At 47.2% G+C, this 17,374-nt stretch overlaps 2 protein-coding genes across 7 annotated transcripts in view; one reads left to right on the forward strand and one right to left on the reverse strand.

The window, feature by feature from the left end:
* Positions 1–17,374, forward strand: part of CA12 (carbonic anhydrase 12) — a 52,172-nt gene that overhangs the window by 15,556 nt on the left and 19,242 nt on the right. For all 6 annotated transcript variants that reach the window (XM_047864621.1, XM_047864623.1, XM_047864626.1 and 3 more), the window contains exon 3: positions 16,592–16,771. In XM_047864621.1, coding sequence (XP_047720577.1) covers positions 16,592–16,771 — 180 coding nt within the window. The remainder of the gene's footprint in view (positions 1–16,591; positions 16,772–17,374) is intronic.
* Positions 11,154–17,374, reverse strand: part of APH1B (aph-1 homolog B, gamma-secretase subunit) — an 84,843-nt gene continuing 78,622 nt past the window's right edge. The window contains exon 8 of the transcript XR_007153413.1: positions 11,154–14,888. The gene's annotated coding sequence lies outside the window, so the exon portion shown is untranslated. The remainder of the gene's footprint in view (positions 14,889–17,374) is intronic.

Below are 17,374 nucleotides of genomic sequence, written 5' to 3' on the forward strand. Positions count from 1 at the left end.
GGCAAGATGCTTGGGAAACATCGGTTGAGCGAAGGAGGAAAGAATGGTTTATTTCTCTGCTTATTTTTGGCTTTGGGAGTTGGGGAAGTCACCAGGGAGAAGGTGACACTTGATCTGGGATGATAGGATTTCAGAGGTAAAAGCCAGTCTGAAACGAAATGCCACATCACCACGCATATCTCATTAGAAGTAAACGGAGACACACAGGGAACCCTGGATTTCTTTTCCAGTGAGGCGAAAGGGAGACCTTGCTCGAAAAGGTTGGCAAATGGCCCGCAAGAGAAAGGATTGAGACAATTTAGCTCAGAATGGCCCAGGGCCCAGCCTGTCTTGGGAGTCTGTCACATCTAGACACTGATCTTACGCTACCACATTTATTCCTCATGACAGGGATGGGAGGAGGTGCTGTCACTTCCATTTTCTGAGTGAAGCTCAGGGCATCGATGACATGTGCCCAAGGTCACACAGCTTGTAAGTGGCAGAGCTGTGCTTGGCAGCTCAGCCTGAGGGCTCCAAAGCCCTCCTGCTGCACCTCATGCCTCTCCGGAAAGGGGATAGATAGTAAGAAGTAGCTGGGATGAGGTCTTCAGGTGGGAGAGACCCATGAAAAAGCAGCTTTTCTCACTAGACAGGAAAACTGAGGGAGTAGCTTTAAGTAACAGCAAGAGTGCTGTAGGTTAGCTATCAGAAAGAACTTCCTCATTGTGAAAGCTGGTAAGTGAAGGATTGAGCTAACATCAGGCCCATGTTTCGAGGCCAGTCACCCTTCACTTTCGTTCAGCTTCCACCCAGGGTAACTGCAGAAAGTTTGTCTTTTACCAGATCCCTTCTTTTCATGATTCCCAGACTCCCTGGGGAATGTTTACAAGGTCACAAATGCCTCCATGGCTGCTCCTCCTCTCTAGCTCTGGACGGTTACCCAGGGCCTACCTGCTGGTCACCTCTTAACCACCCTGGAACCAATGCCGATGCCCGGGCTCTGTACCCTATAAAGCGCGCTGGGAGCTGCCATGGTGGCCAGTATGAACTGCCAAGGTCAGAGCCCAGCCTTGCTACTCAATGGCAGTATGACTTCGGGCATATTATTCAAACTTCTGTGCACCAGTCACCTCCTCTATTAAATGAGAGTATAGTACCTATGTCATAGGGCTCGTACGCAGATTAAATTAACAGATGTTACGCATACAGAATGGGGATTGGCAAACTATGCCCCGTGGGCCAAAGGCAGCCTACCACCTGTTTTTGTAGCCGAAGCTTTCTTGGCATGCGGCTCCATGCATCCACTGACGCAGTTGCTAGGACTGCTTTTGCACTAGAGCAAAAGGACCAGGTAGTTGTGACAGAAACAGTACAGCCTGCAAATCCTAAGATATTTTACTCTCTGGTCTTTTGCAGAAAATATTGCCCAACCTCAGATACAGAGTGATACCTGGTACATAGTAAGCGCTCATTATATGGTAGTGTAAAAAAACAAAAACAAAAACAAAAAAACACTAACACTAAAAAACAATTCATTAGGCCTTGGAATTTAGCAAAAAAAAAAAAAAAAAAATTGGTTCAGGCCCTGGGATGACACAGGCAATTACAGTCTACAGATCTCCCTGAGGGCAACAATCATCCCTTTGCCATGGGTCCCCTACCACCAGGTAGGCACCGGCCTTGCTCTCCTGGCCTGGAGTCCTCCTGACTGTGTTCCCTCTTACCTGACACCAGGTCTCTATTCCTCTTTGTGGCCCCAGGATGATTCACAGTGAGAGCACCCAATTCCTTCAAGAAAAACCTCCTCCGCACTGTATGACCTGGTCCCTCTTCCATACCGCCCAGAAGAGGAAGTCACAATAGACTAGCCCGGGGCTTCTCAGCCTCTGCACTGCTGACATTCTGGGCAGGATAATTCTTTGTCGTGCGGGGCTGTCCTGTGCATTGTAGGATATTTAGCAGCATCCCTGGTCTCTACCCATTAGATGTCAGTAGCACCTGCCAGTTGGGATTCCAAAAATGTCTCTAGTCATTGCCAATGTCCCCTGAGGGGTAATATCACTCCTCTTGACCACAATGACTTAAACTTTGGAAATAACATCACAAGTGGGACAACAATGTTCCTGTTCAGGACACCTAAATTCATATTTAGAAAAACAGTGTTCTTTGCAAGGACACAGACCTGTTAAAGAAGCACCCAGTTTGTATCATTGGGTCACTAAACAGAACGCTTAGTATCTCAGCCTGAAACACAAGCATTTGGATGGCTACAGCAGGGTTACGTTTTCATAGCAACATTGGGTAGTTCCAGGCCTCAGGTGTGTATAGCTAAGAAGTCTTATCCAAGTGCTCCATCCTACAACACGGGGAGGGCCTCCCCGTGGACAAATTTCTGGCCCCTCCCCCAGGATGTTGAAGGTGCTTATGAACCCCACACCTGCCCCACCCCTTGTCCCATGCCAATCTTCCAGCTTCAAGGGTTTGTACATCTGACTCTACCTCAAGTGACAGGAAGAAACTGCTGGCTGCTATAAAATAACAGTTCATTCACAGAGTCACTTATTCTTGCCAGCAGTCCTTAATGATTCCTTTTTGGGCTGGTCCTGGGATTAGAGACAAGCATGACACAGCCCTTGCCTTCAATGGGTTGACAGCCAAGGGACCCGCAGACATGTAAACAGGCAATTAGAGTGGAGCAAATTAAGTGCTATGACAATGTGTGCTGGAGCTGTGGACACTGAGGGATGACAACAAGCCTCAATTTGGAGGCAGAGTGACTGTCAGGCCTGCCTGAGGAGCTGTTTCTTGAAAGACAAAGGAGCACAGCAAGAAGAGCATGTGAATGTTTATATGCATGGGTGGTGTGTGTTTTAGGGATGAGGATGGCTTTCCATTGAAGGCAAGAGAGGTCCAAAAAGCAAGTAAGAGTGTGTGGCGTGGTTAGAGAATCAGGGTGGCAGCAGACTAGCGTTTGAGGAGTGGTGTTGGGAGCTTGTTCTCCCTAGGTCTCTTGTGTTTCAGCAAATCTGTGGGCAGAGGCACTGATGGCTTTTGTTCTGGACAATCATTTCAAAGATGTGTATGTAGCAAATAGTTTTAGAAGACATAGACAGTGTCTCCCTCCAGGGCAGAGAGCAGGTTTGTTTGCTATCCAGTAAGATAAAGACAGTATCTCCCTTGGGGGTAAAGTTGGGCAGGTTTTCCCAACTTGGAGTTGCTTGGCCATGATGCGGAGCAGTTGGCATGTGCCGGTGTCACCTGGCCCTCGTTGTAGTACCCTGTGGAATTGGGGCTTGGAAACAGACACAAATGTCACTCTGCTACTGCTGTGAGTATTAAACTGTCTTTTGTCTCTGACTCAGGAGTCTCGTGTCTTTCCCATGAAACTGTGGTAGCCTAACTTGTTAGTCTGGTTGAAATTTTAGGTCCCCCCTCCACTGACCTCAGATTTTTGACAGGTGGCAGTGGGGAAAGCAAAGGCTGGAGAGGGGGGGATCACAAAGGTCTTGAGGGCTGCAGTAAAGGCCTTGGGATTAATCCCAAAGGCTTGAGGAGACACTGTAGAATTTTCAGCAAAGTAGTGTTCAGAAGTGGTGTGAATCAGTGTGGAGAGGCGAGGGCTGTGGGGTAAGCCTGGAGAGACAAGGCCAGTGAGGCAGACAGATATGGAGCTGTGGGTCTGAACAAAGCCTGTGCCAATGGGAACACATGAAGGCCAAGTTTAAAAGAAACTTAATGTGGTCCTTGATAGCACTTTTACTGATACAGGAGTCAATCCAGGTAACTCATTGCATGCCTCTTTAGACCTTTCATGCTCTGACATTTCTGAAGCAAATAGACTGGATATCTCCTAGAAGGTCTCTCAATTTGAGTTTGTCTGAGGGTTTCTCATGAGATTAGGTTGTCCATTTTGGCATGAATACCGTAGAAATAATGTGTCCTTGAATATCTATGTATTTCATCAGGAGGCTCTCGACTGGTGATAATTTTGATCACATGGTTAAGATAATGCCTGTAGCTTTCCATTTTAATTTTACCATAGGCAATCTATGGGAAGATCCTTTGAGACTGGGTACGAAAAATTTGAATGTTGATTGTATATTAGGTAACTGTACTAATTGTTAAATTTCGTGACTGGGATCGTTACATTGTGATTATGTTGGACAATGTCCTTGTTCTCAGGAGACAGACATGTAAGTATTTAAGTACAGGAAGGCATGAAGTCTAAACCTTTCTCTCAAAAGATAGCCCCGACTAGTGATGGTTCAACTTACAATTTTTCCACTTTAGGATGGTGTGAAAGTGATACGCATTCAGTAGAAACCATACTTGGGATTGTGAATTTGGATCTCTTCCTTGGCTAGGGATACCTGGTGTGATTCCATTCAGTGACACCAGGTAGGGCGGCTGCAGCTCCTAGGCAGTCACACCACCATGAGGGTACACACCTGAGGGACTTACAACCATCCTGTATCCAGACAAGCACTCTGACTTTCACTTTCAGCCCAGCACTCTACAAATTACATGAGATAGTCAACACTCTCTCATAAACTAGGCTTTGTGTTAGATGCTTTTGCCTATTTGTAGGCTAATTTAAGCATGTTTAAGGGAGGTGAGGCTGTGGGGTGCGTGGGTGGCTCAGTCGGTTGGGTGGCCGACTTCGGCTCAGGTCATGATCTCGTGGTCCGTGAGTTCGAGCCCCGCGTCAGGCTCTGTGGTGACAGCTCAGAGCCTGGAGCCTGTTTCAGATTCTGTGTCTCCCTCTTTCTGACCCTCCCCCATTCATGCTCTGTCTCTCTCTGTCTTAAAAATGAATAAATGTGAAAAAAAAAATTTTAAAGGCAGGCGAGGCTGAGCTAAGATGTTCGAGAGGTTAGGTGCATGTTCAAATTACATGATATTTTCAACTTACAATGGGTGTATTGGGACATAATCCTGTCACAGGTTGAGGAGGAACTGTAATAACAATAATAATGTGCATATATATGTATATATAGAGCGAGTAATAAAGCAGGTGTGGCAAAATGTTAACAACTAGTGACTCTAGGTGAAGAGTACATAGGAATTCATTGTGGTACCTTCAATTTTCCATACATTTAAGATTTTTCAAAATAAAAAAGTCTTTAAAAAAGATACCTGAAAATAAAATCATTATGTCTCCGTGCCTAGCAATGGGGCCAAAGGAGAGGACAGGAAGAGGTAGATTGGGATTCCAGGCTTTGGTGTGGTGGGCGGTACCATCAGCTGAGACAGAGAACCTTGAAGGAAGTAAGGGAGGTTTTGGAAGGAGGAGGGTCAGAGAGGAAAATATGGCAAGTTTGGTTATTCTTTTTTGATGGTTTGTCTCTCTGCCTTCCTCTCCAGCCATGTCTGGTTTCAGGGAGCCATAGACATCGAATGGGGGCATCCAGTAGGCAGCTGGTCTGGAGCTCAGGAGGAAACTGCGTAGGGCAGAGGTGGTGTTGAAACCGCGGGAGGGGATGGCCTCAGTCCGGAGGCGTGTGTGAAAGTAAAGAAAGAGCCAAGAACAAAACCATAAGACAGCTGTCATTAAGGGGGCACTGAGTTACAGACAGTGGAAGAGGAGAGGTTTCAGAAATGGGGGTGGGGGCATTGGGATCAAGGGCTGCAAGAAAAACGAGGGCTGAAGAGTCTATTTGAATTCAGTGGCACATGGACCCAGAAGTCAGAGTCGCAGGGCAGGGAGTCTGAATGGGAAGTGAAGACGCAGAAGCCAGCAGCTTAGACAACTCTTGTGAGATGCTTGGCTGAGAAGTGGAGGAAAGATATCACAGTAAAAGCGAAAGGGGAAGTACTCGTTCTAGTAAACAGACATCCAAGGTCCACAACTAAGTATTTTGCCAAGGCCACATTCAACTTAGATATCCACTTTTGTCCCTCACCTACTGTCTAACCCTGAATGCAGTCACGGTTTGTCACCCCCAGGTTCACCCTTTTAACAAAGGGGTGGGGGTGGCGTTGGAGACGAGCAGCTTCTTGTCAGCTAGAGGAGACGGCTGTACCAATGATTCAGAGCACCTGAGACATTTTCACATCTCTCTTCGCCAAAGAGCCTGTCACAAAGGCAGCCTCTGCCCACTTAATTTGCCCTCCCACCAACTTCCTTCTTGTGGGAGGGCACACGGCTACACCACCGTGTATGGAACATGCCTTTGTTAGCATGATGATGGAAGGTTCCCCTTTTCATTCAAGTAAGAGCCTCGTTGACCCCTAGACTCTTGTTCCCGGGAAAGCAGCCTGCATTTTCTCCCTCTTCCTTTTCTGCTGACTCTAGTCACACTTCTTCTAAAACCCTCACAGGAGAGGCACTGATGCTTTATTACACAACCGAATAGCAATTTAACCAGAGTCAGATATTTAAACTACAATAAAAAGCAACAATACGAATGAATAAATGAAGGTATATCCATACAAAGCGATAGAATTCAGCTATAAAAAGGAAGTACGGATATATGCTACAATATGGATGCACCATGAAAACACTATGATGTGAAAGATGCCAGACAGAAAAGCCACATGTTGTACGATCCACTTAGATGAAACATACGGAATAGGCAAATCCATTGAGACAGAAAGTAGATTAGTGGTTACCAGGGGTTGGGGGTGGGGATGGGAAATGGGGAATGAGGATGGGGTTCCCTTTTGGGGTGATGAAAATGTTCTGGAGCTAAAGAGTGACGATGTTGCACCACACTGTGAATATACCAAGTGTCACTAATGGCAAACTTATGTTATATATATTTTACCACAATGAAACATTAATTTTTTAAAAAAAAAAAAAGCAATCTTACCCTGACGATGGGGAGTAAAAGCCGGGGGCTCCAACTTCAAGGCCTTTGATCTGGGAAGGGCTTTTCATCAGCTCTTCTCAAATTTGGCTGCACATTAGAATCACCTGGGAAGCTTTTTAAGGCTTCCTGTGTCTGGATCCCACCCAAGACCAATTAAACCAGATGTCAGGGGCTGGGGCCAGGGGCACACTTAGAAGCTCTCAGAGATGCCAGTGTAAATCCAGGGTTAAGAAACACTGCTGTAGACAGTGGTTCTCAAAGTGTGGTCCCCAGACAAGCAGCATCAGCATCACCTGGTAGCTGAATCAGAAACTCTGCAGGTGGGGCTCAGCAATCTGTGTTTTAAAAAGCCCTCCAGGGAATTCTGGTGGTCACTCAAGCTTGACAACAGCTGTTCTGAGACTAGACTGAACCACTGGTTTACTGGGATAGAAAGATAGAAAATACTATTTTGAAAAGTGTATGTGTTACTAGGAAAGAGAAACGCCAAGGGCTCTACAGGAGCACAGAGGAGGGGGAAACACTCTGTCCTGTGTTAGGGGGAGAGAGAGAGGCAGGGAGAGATATCTACCCTCGTACCTCCACCCCCCCCCCCACAACCCCAGTGCTACTGTGGGGGTACCTCTAGATATGGCAAGCAGAGGGGAGGGGCTTCTGAGGGCTAGCAGAGAGTTGAGTTGCCGGTCAGTCTTACAGCTCACCTCTTCTCCCCCTACTGCCACAGCTAAGCCAGAAATGACACCAAGCAAGGCTTGATCCTCTCAAACTGGCCCAGCTGACGCCAGCATCAGCTCTCCCTCTCAAGCTGGCCCAAATACTAATGGACATAACAAAGAGGAAAGTTTGAGATAAAGTACAGATTAAAGCATCTTTAGAAAACTTTTCCCTTTTCAGGGCGCCTGGGTGGCTCAGTCGGTTAAGCATCTGACTTCAGCTCAGGCCATGGGCTCAAGGTTTGTGAGCTCAAGGCCTACATTGTCAGGTCCTCCGTCCCCCTCTCTCTCTGCCTTTCCCCCCTCTCATTCTGTCTATCTCCCTCAAAAATAAATAAACTTAAAAAAAAAACTTTTCCCTTTTTATTAACCCATAACATAAAATCCAAGGAAGAATGTGCCTCCTTCGGCAATCCAGCTTTAAGCTGTATAAATAATAAGTAACCCTGACTCTCCAGCCCTTGCTCACTGCCCTGTCTCTGACTCATTTGTAACATTAACAAAGGAAAATGCCAGTTTGATTCCTTGGCCTCCTCTTGTTTATAATAAAATCATAAGACCTCATCCACCAATCATTAACCCACAGCCCTGCTAGCCTCCTTTCCTTCCGGGCAGGATCTTGGTTATTGTGGCCATGCCTCTCCACTTGACTGGCAGGAAAACAGGCAGAATCGGCAGAACATGGCCTTCTGCAGGGGGGCCAGAACCCAGCTAGGGCGGACTCTATGGGAACTCCCTACTCCCCATAGGCTGAGCCCACTGGACTTCTATGAGAAGCTGTATATCTTTTAATCAACTTTGGAAGTAAACTGCAGGACCTATAAAGTATATATTAAATAGTTTTAAAATGTGACTCCCATGTCCTAATGACATCTTCAGGATGTGTGGTTTCAAGATGGATTTAGAGGGGGCCCCAAAGGCTGCCTTCTTCTCTGAATGGGGTCCTATGGCCTAGCCATGTTCTGTATGGCTCTAGCCACAGGACCATGACTGACGGCCCTCAGGGAAAGGTGGGTACCAGCTCCCTGAAAGGGGGGCCTTTCTAACAGAGGAGTGTACATGAGCAGGTGCCAAAAGATTCGCAGTGTTGTCGTAGGGCGATGCCCATCTTGGGCATGGGGAAGCCAGATGTATCCTAGGTTCTTTCTCAGTTGCTACGTCACATGCATACAAAATACATAGGCTCTCTGCTGCAGCAAGTCCTCTGAGCTTGTGGTGCCCTCTCTCTGGAATGCCATTCCTCTGTTTTTGCTCATGGTTGGCTCAGATCCATCCTTTACGTCTCAATTTTAATGGCACCTCTTCTGAGAAGCCTTCCTGTAGCACCTGGTCCACAGTGATCCCTCCATTTTCTCCATCCTAGTCCTTGCTGATTTCCTTCATAGCACTAACTGCAGACCGTAATTATTATATTTATGTATTGGTTTGCCTATTTGCACTTTATTATCAGACTCGTCCTCTGGAATGGATGCTCCATGAGGACAGAGACCACATCTGTTTTGTTCTCCATTGCATCTTCAGTACCCAATACAGTGTCGGGCACATAGTAGGCACATTTGTTGGAGAAATGAATGAATGAACTTCAAAATTAAGTAGCATTCCAAGGAGAGTAGCAATTCCCTCCTCTATTCAACATTTGAATACCCATTTTTAATTGCAAACATGATCAATCTCATTAAATGTATTCAAACTTGATACACAATCTGTGATCACTTAAGTATATACATGCCAGGACTAGGTCCATTTTCATTATATAGTCAGATCCTTTGGGGGACTGATCGAAAGCTTTTATTGCACTGAAACTTTGACTATTGGTTGAAAAAAAGGCATGCCAACATCCATAATATGTAGACCTTGTAAACCTTCCCACGATGGTTTTATCTGTTGGCACAAGTTTTGATCTTTGTGTTTCGGCGGCCAGGCTGAAGAGACACGCCCTGGAGCCTGTGGCACAGGACTGGCTTCCCAGGCAGCTGCCTGCACAAGGGTTCACAGAGACACGGAGATGAGTCTACCTCAGAGAGGATGACCATGAAGAAATGTCAGGGGCAGCAGGTGGATCTGAGGGACCGACTTAAGGGAGGCTCAAAGACAAACCTCAAAATAGGATGACAATGAATGCATTTTGTTTTTTGTCCAGACTCATCGGATACAGTGCAAGTTACAATGTTTTTATTAAAATTTTTATTATTCTTGAGCACATAGGATGTACAGCCAGGGAGAGAGAATAATCGGTGAGAAACCAGAATCCGATTGTAGCAGTAACTACATAGTTCTCATCTTCGAAGGCGCTCTCCATGCTTTTATTATTACAGTATATGTACCAGGCATAAAAATATAAGAAATTACTCAACCCATAAAGTTTTTACTTACCCCATACCACGTCTGCAAACAGGTTATAAAATAATAAAATTATCCTCCATTTACTTGCATAAATTATTATTTGCTTGAGGCAAAGACATACCTCATATATGTACAGAGTAAATACACCCATATTGGGGAGAGATGAAGCGGGGGCAGGAAAGAGAGACCTAAAGCCATTAAACAGAAACCTAGAGCCATATTAACCAGTCATAATCCATGAACCTTACCTGGACCCTGACTCAAACAAACTGTTCAATGAACTTATGTGACAATTGGGGAAACCAGAACAGTCTCTGGATATCTGATGACATTAAAGCATTACTGCCAACAGTTTTTGGATGTGAAAACAATATTGTGGTTATTTTTTAAGACTCCTTATCTTTAATTTTTTTTTTAGCATTTATTTATTTTTGAGACAGAGAGAGACAGAGCATGAACAGGGGAGGGGCAGAGAGAGAGGGAGACACAGAATCTGAAACAGGCTCCAGGCTCTAAGCGGTCAGCACAGAGCCCGATGCGGGGCTCGAACTCACGGACCGTGAGATCATGACCTGAGCTGAAGTCGGACGCTTAACCGACCAAGTCACCCAGGCGCCCCAAGACTCCTTATCTTTAGATAAGCATCCACAGATTTTCTTCAAAGTAATCCAGTGGTGGGGGGACAGACAAAAACTAAACTAATCATGGATTGACAGATGGGTACATTATATGGTACCTTTGCACTTGCTTTGAAGTTCTCTGTAATTAAGTTTTAAAACAAGACACAAGATGTATTAATATCAAAATATAAGTGCATTAAAAAAATCACACTGACTTGTTTAGGCTCACTGGCGCACTTTGCTTGCATATACTGCAGAATGTGGAGAAAGTTTGTCTTCCCATAGCCAATCCCCTCTGATCAGCATTGCGGGCCCGCTGAGCTCCTGGATTTCTGCCTAGGTTTTCAGTCTATGGGTTTCACTTCCAGGCAGCCTTCAGTGTCCTGCTCTGATTCATCTGCTGAATACTTACTGAGTGCCTCCTTCAGCCTGGAGTTAATTTGTGCTCTGCTGGCTGGACCCTCCCCAACCCGCTGTCTTCTCAGAGCCACATTCCATCCATGGGTTCCTCTTTCTGGATCCAACTCTCCTTCTCTACTCCCCTTTCCATTCTGTATGGAAGTATGCTTAAGTCTGTCTATTAAGAACAAAACCCTTCTTGTTATCCTCATCTTCCTATAGCCATGTGCGCATGCCCATGTACACACACACACACACACACACACAGTCTTCTCTCAACTCTTTATGGCTAGATTTCTGAAATGAGCTTAAGAAATCCCCCAAATCAATTTATTAAGTGTTTAGTAAGTGTTGCTATATCAGACATGGGGGAGGGACGTGACAAAAAGCTCTAGTCTTCAAAAGGACTGTGAAATTTGTAGACAGAGTTCTAGTCTGGAGCAGGTTCATGTGCTAGTCTGGAGACAGCAGTCACACATGAGACTTTAGTGAGTATTCATATCACTGTACCACTGTGTGAACCCCCAGCAGGCTGGCCAAGGAGTCCTGGGGCAGGGAGAAAGCCCTGGAAGTAGTTTTGGCAGGACTTGAGCTGGACTTGGAAGAGTGAACAGGATTCAGAAAGGCAAAGAGGAAAGAAGGTGGCATTTTAAGCACATTTTTTAGCATAAGAACATATGGGAAGGTTGAGTTAGTTCATAGCTTGTTCTGAGGATGGGGAAGCCGGCCTGACCATAGGGGCTGGCGGGGGAGGGTATGAGGGCCACCGAAGGCCTCGACAGGCCTTGAAAGATGGCTATGGCTCCGCTCTGATCCGTTGGGTGGAGTGGGCGTGCTCTGGAGAAGGGGGGTGGGGTGGAGGGGCGGCGCCACAGAGGCAGGGCAACGTCTGGTTAGTCTGGTTAAACTCGGTTAGGAGAGAAAGGAGCCTGGCAGCTAACAGGAGAGGCTGAGGCACGGAACTCTGCAGGAAGCCTTGACGGTGGACATGATGAGGGCTTACCCCAGGGTGGTGGAGACGGTGGTGGTAACAGTTTCTGTCTGATTCCATGACCAAGTGAGGGCACAGGATGGACACAGCCAGCTTGGCTCTGAGATCTGGAGCCTTGGAAGAGTGGGGCCGGTTGTTCTCTGATGAGGCATCACACCATCGAATTGAGATCCAGGCCATCACAGGTCGATTAACTGCAGTTTGTGGACCGTACTTCAACCCCGAAGCTTACAAATAAACCATTCAACAGTTAGGAGATAACTGGAAAACTGAGTTCTGACTAGATTTGATAACATTAAGGAGTCGTTCACTCTGGAAGTGTGGTAACGGTCTTGTGGTTTTGAGTCATTGTGTTTTAGAGACACATACTGAAATATGTGCAGAAAACATACATTTGGATTTGTTTCAAAATTATCCAGTGATGGGGGGAGTGGGTGCGATTTGTTTCTGCAAATTGTTAGTTGTCGAAGCTGGGGGACACGGAGTTTCACTGTGCTCCCCTCTCCCCCGTTGTATGTATTTGAAATTCTCCATGGAAAAAAATTCTGGTCCTTGGGCATCAAATCTTGGACCCCGGGCTTCATAATTCCCACTCAGAGATCACGAGAGGCATTCTGAGCTGTGCTATGTTAATCTCTTGTCACATTTCAAAACAAAAATGAGGTCCACTTCTGTTTTGCCTAAAGCAGAAAAACATGTGCTGGAAAAGAAATAACGCCGGGACTTTATTTGGAAAAACAAACTGGGAGATACACACGATCTCCTTTATCAGGATCATGCGAGGAATCCAACTAACTGAAAAGGCAAAGTCAAAACTCAGATGAGAAAAGTGGCATTTTTCTGATAGCTGGACATAAATGCTTCTTTTGGAAGAGTCCATCCCAAGGGCGGTTTTCTGGCACCAGAGCACTTGGCATGAGTGTGAAAATCGTGGCCAAGTTGAAAAACCACAGCCCGGGCTGGAGCTGCCTGTAAAAAGCCAGCATTGCCTCTGCAACAAGTCACAAACTGCCCAGGCGGAGGCGAGGGGTGGGGGGCAGAGAGAGGTCTACTGACAACACCCCCAGCCCTGATACTGGCTGCCCTGGTGTCCACCCACACGGCACCTCACACCTGTCTCACTCACAAGTCACAACGATGGGAGGCCGCTCGGACAGTGTCCCCAGATGTGCAAGAAGGGGACACTGGCTGCCACGTGCTGGTGGAGGGTCCTATGAACTGTGGTGAAGCCCCATACTTGGCAGACCATCTCCCAGGCTCCAGGGCAGCAACCAGATTTTGTTCTCAGTGAGTGGCCCCCAAACAGAACGAACCCTCAGGCAGGTAAACGAGGAAGCTAGGAGGGTAAATTTTGAACCTGAGCAAAGGACCTAAGTTTCTTCTTTTCTTTTTAATGGGAAAAAAAAAATTATACGGGGTAAAAGGGAAGCCAGGGGCATTCGTAGGTGCACGCTTCCCTGGAGAGGAACAAGCACAAAATTAGCATCAGAATCCAGTTCAGTAAACAAGTAAGGGCCTGCTCCGTGCCAGGTGAACGTGACATGATGCTTACCTGCATGGCGAGCACAGGAGAGGGGGGAAACAGGCATGCACCAAATCTCCTGGGTACACACTAAAACAGAAGAGCATGGAGGTCCTGGCACCCAGGCAAGGTAACTCTGTTACTGAGCCCAAGTCTAACTTAGGGCAAATCATTCAATGTCAATTCTTCATCTGTAAAATGGGGCAATTCTTGCCTTTCGGATCCTATAGAGTTTAGAGATGTAACAACCACAACTACTAAAAATAATAACAAGGCAGGAGGAGTAGCCTTTTCTATTAGACCCTGTTGCCCCTAAAAGCGCCTGTGAGTGGGGCTCAAAGACGAGGCCCCCTGTGGACGGCAGCCAACACCTGTGGCAAGTTCCTGATGCAGATGGCTTTCTAGCCAGACCTCGGAGCAGCAGCGCCCTGCGCTCAGCCTCACCGCCGCTCCCCACTGGGCACCTTGTCACATGCCCAGGCGCTGCCTTGGCATGAGCAACCGTCTCCAACCCGTTCAAACCTGCCTGACACCGAGGGTGGAGGTGCTTAGTCCTAGGTGATCTGAATCAGTCTCGGAGCTGGGAGCCAGAATGGAACTTTCGGAACGCAGCGTTCAATCCTCTCATTTGTATGAGGGTAAAGGAGACTCAGGCAGCGCATGTGACTTGCTCAAGGTCACTCACTGAGGTGCTGGGACAGCTGGCGCTGAAATCTTGTTTTCTGGACTCTTCTGGTCCTGTGCAGTTGCTTTTCTTTCCTCGGGAGGTTTTGCCAACACAGACTCTGTTGCCTTTTATATCCCTAGTCTTTCTGCCCCCAAATACCTAATTCAGTGTGACTTCCAACAAAGAGTATTTAGGGTGCAATGAAAAGGAAAAGTTCCTCCTGACAACCTTCTCCCAAGCTCTCTGTTCTTTGGGGTCTTTTATTCTTTGGGAAGCTGTTTACTAAATGCCTGTTATGCATGGGACCCTAATCACAGCATGAGTTCACAGAGATGAACAAGAGATGTCCCTGTCCCCCAGGAGCTCTTGGTTTAGTTATCACTAGAAGGCTCTCTTCATGACACCTTTTGGAACCTCTGCTCTGGGAAGAGAAAGTCCTTCTGACCCAGTTCCCTTTAGTCATGTGGGCAAGGAGAAATCATCTCATCGCTACGCCTCTTTACTCACTGAGTTTTTCCATTCGTGCCTGGCTGGCAGCTTCTGCCATGCTGGCTGTGGGTCCAGACGATGTTGTGATCAGAGAAAAGGCTGGCGGCCTCACTCCAGAAGGCTTGCCACCCGGTAGCTGTACCTCTTCCTGACCCGAGGGTTTCGAAGGGTCCCCATGATTGCTTCATCTATGCTTCCGACTGTCCCTAAGGAATTTGGATTTGCCCTCAGCTGAGCAACGGTCTTACTTTTACTCCGGTTTGCCCCATGGAGTGACAGCTTTGATGTCCTCCGGCCTCCCTCTCCCTCTGCCATCTTGGTGTGAGTTGCTTCTGAGTCCAGGGCTCTGAGGTCTGCGAAATTAAAATATATCCCAGTGAAGACTCTGACTGGCTTGCGCAAGTGAGGAAACTGGTGTCTGTTGGAAGGTTGGACAGGAGATGGTGAAATCCCTTCAAGCCCTAACATTTCCCAAAAGGTATATCCAAAGGTTGACGGTCGGAAAAATTAGCAGGGTTCCACTGCGTGTCCAGACCTCGGATCAATTCCTCAAAGCATTTAAAAATTTTTTTTTTTCAACGTTTATTTATTTTTGGGACAGAGAGAGCCAGAGCATGAACGGGGGAGGGGCAGAGAGAGAGGGAGACACAGAATCGGAAACAGGCTCCAGGCTCTGAGCCGTCAGCCCAGAGCCCGACGCGGGGCTAGAACTCACAGACCGCGAGATCGTGACCTGGCTGAAGTCGGACGCTTAACCGACTGCGCCACCCAGGCGCCCCCCTCAAAGCATTTTAAATGAACACGGGCACCAAAGTTTTTCTTTAGACTCTCCTTACTCTCAGATGAAGTCCCCTAGTTAGAGAACAAGGGGTAGGGAACCAGAATACACACGTACACTCTTGTGAAATGGTGCCACGGTCTATGGAAGGCTTCCTGGAAGCGGAGTTCCGTTCCCCTCTGCTCTAGTTAACATCATTCCTGGTGCCAAAATACTGATGAATGGACCCCAGATGGCAAAGCGTGGTCCCCAACTCAGACAGAGCCCACAGGGCACAATGGTTTTACCCTAACGAGCCATGACATGCCAATTATTTGCTTTTCTGGAGAAACCTCAGCCTGAAAATCCATTTAATTACCACGGGAGATAATCTTTTAAACACAGCTTTACATTCTTTAAAGATTTTTCCCTGTGGGAGTAAGAAAGTTTATCTGAACATGGGATTGGATTGTTTATTTCCATTTCCAGAGGAAGGACAATCACCTGGTAGTTAGCAAGAAGCCTGAGCCCTGGAGGATTTATTTTTAAGTCTCTTCCTCCTCACTGATCGTTTGTCATTAGTTTGTAGTGTTGTCACACTCTCTCAGGGTACACTGTGCACTTAGCTCTGTGATCCCCTAATTACTTGGAATTTTTCAAGCATCCCTATCAGATGGGGTTTTACACTTGCTCTGGATGTGGCTATCAAGAGTCAATGTCCTCAAAGGTCTCCCATCAGGAAGATCATATCTATAAATCCACGAGCCCTGACAAGAGTCAATGTCCTCAAAGGTTTCCTATCAGGAAGATCATATCTATAAATCCACGAATCCTGAAGACATTCCTGGAGCTGTGGTTAGTAAGACACCACTTTTTCCAGCCTGGAGCATCCCAGAGGATGCAAGCTTGGGCAAGCAGGGGCCCTATGGTTGTGTTCAACCTGGTGGCCCCAAGACCCTGAGTAATTTCTGCTCGTAATAGGTGCTCCATAAACAGAGGCTAAATTGCTGAATATCAACAGGTCCTCACATGGAAAGGATGTGTACTGTGCCAAAATATGAGCAATGAAAACGGAGCTTGGTGGGCCCTATTCCGTGGCATGGGGCCGCTCTAGTCCTTCTATCCCCATCTCCCTTCAAGGACAAATGGCAGGAGGCTGAGATTTCTGGGCCTCGAAGAATATACCTCTGGGGATTAAGAGGAGAAAAGGAGTGATTGTATTGGACACAGAATTAGAAAGTGAGGAAAACGGTTTTGTGGGAAATGGACTAACTTTAGGGCCTGAATCTCCCCTTTCAGGTCCAGATGGGGAGAAGAGCTGGTCCAAGAAGTACCCATCATGTGGGGGCGTGCTGCAGTCCCCAATAGACCTGCACAGTGACATCCTCCAGTACGACGCCAGCCTTGTGCCCCTTGGGTTCCAAGGCTACAATGTTTCTGCCAACGAGCAGTTTCTCCTGACCAACGATGGCCATTCAGGTGAGAGAGACCTCTGAGGACTGCAAGGGGATGTCTGAGCTCCCCTCAGCTCCTTGGCCTGCTCTCTTGCCCCTGGCAGGGAGGGGGCTGCACTGAAGTACAGCCCCCAGGAGACGGGGCGGTGGGAGGGGGGAGGGATGAGAGATGCCTGGACCACTCACTGGGGGGGGATGCTGGAGGCAGTTCTTCCAGGGCAGCACCTCGCATAAGAAGCACATTTCTTGGGAAGGGGCGTGGTGGTGGGGGGGGGAGGAGGCGGGGGACAGGCTTGAGCCCTTGGGCTCCCTGGCGCAAACACTCCAGGAGCCACGCAACTCACTGTGGGGTCGCCCAGGCTTTGGAGTCAGACAAACCTGGATTTGAATCCTGGCTTGACTACTTACGAGTCATGAGACTCTGGGTAAGAATATTAACCTCCTTGAGCTTTCATGTGGAAAATGGGCACATTGATGGGTACTGCAGAAAGACTAGAGATTATGTATGTTGGGGATCTGGAATACAGAAGATGCTTCATAAAGAGCAATTATTATTGTTGCTGTTATATTATTCTACGGCTTGGAAGATACTTCATTAAAGGTTCTATCTTGATAGCTGGGTGTGTAA

This window comes from Prionailurus viverrinus, chromosome B3, assembly GCF_022837055.1.
Source record: "Prionailurus viverrinus isolate Anna chromosome B3, UM_Priviv_1.0, whole genome shotgun sequence".
In the NCBI taxonomy this organism is placed as follows: Eukaryota; Metazoa; Chordata; class Mammalia; order Carnivora; family Felidae; genus Prionailurus; species Prionailurus viverrinus.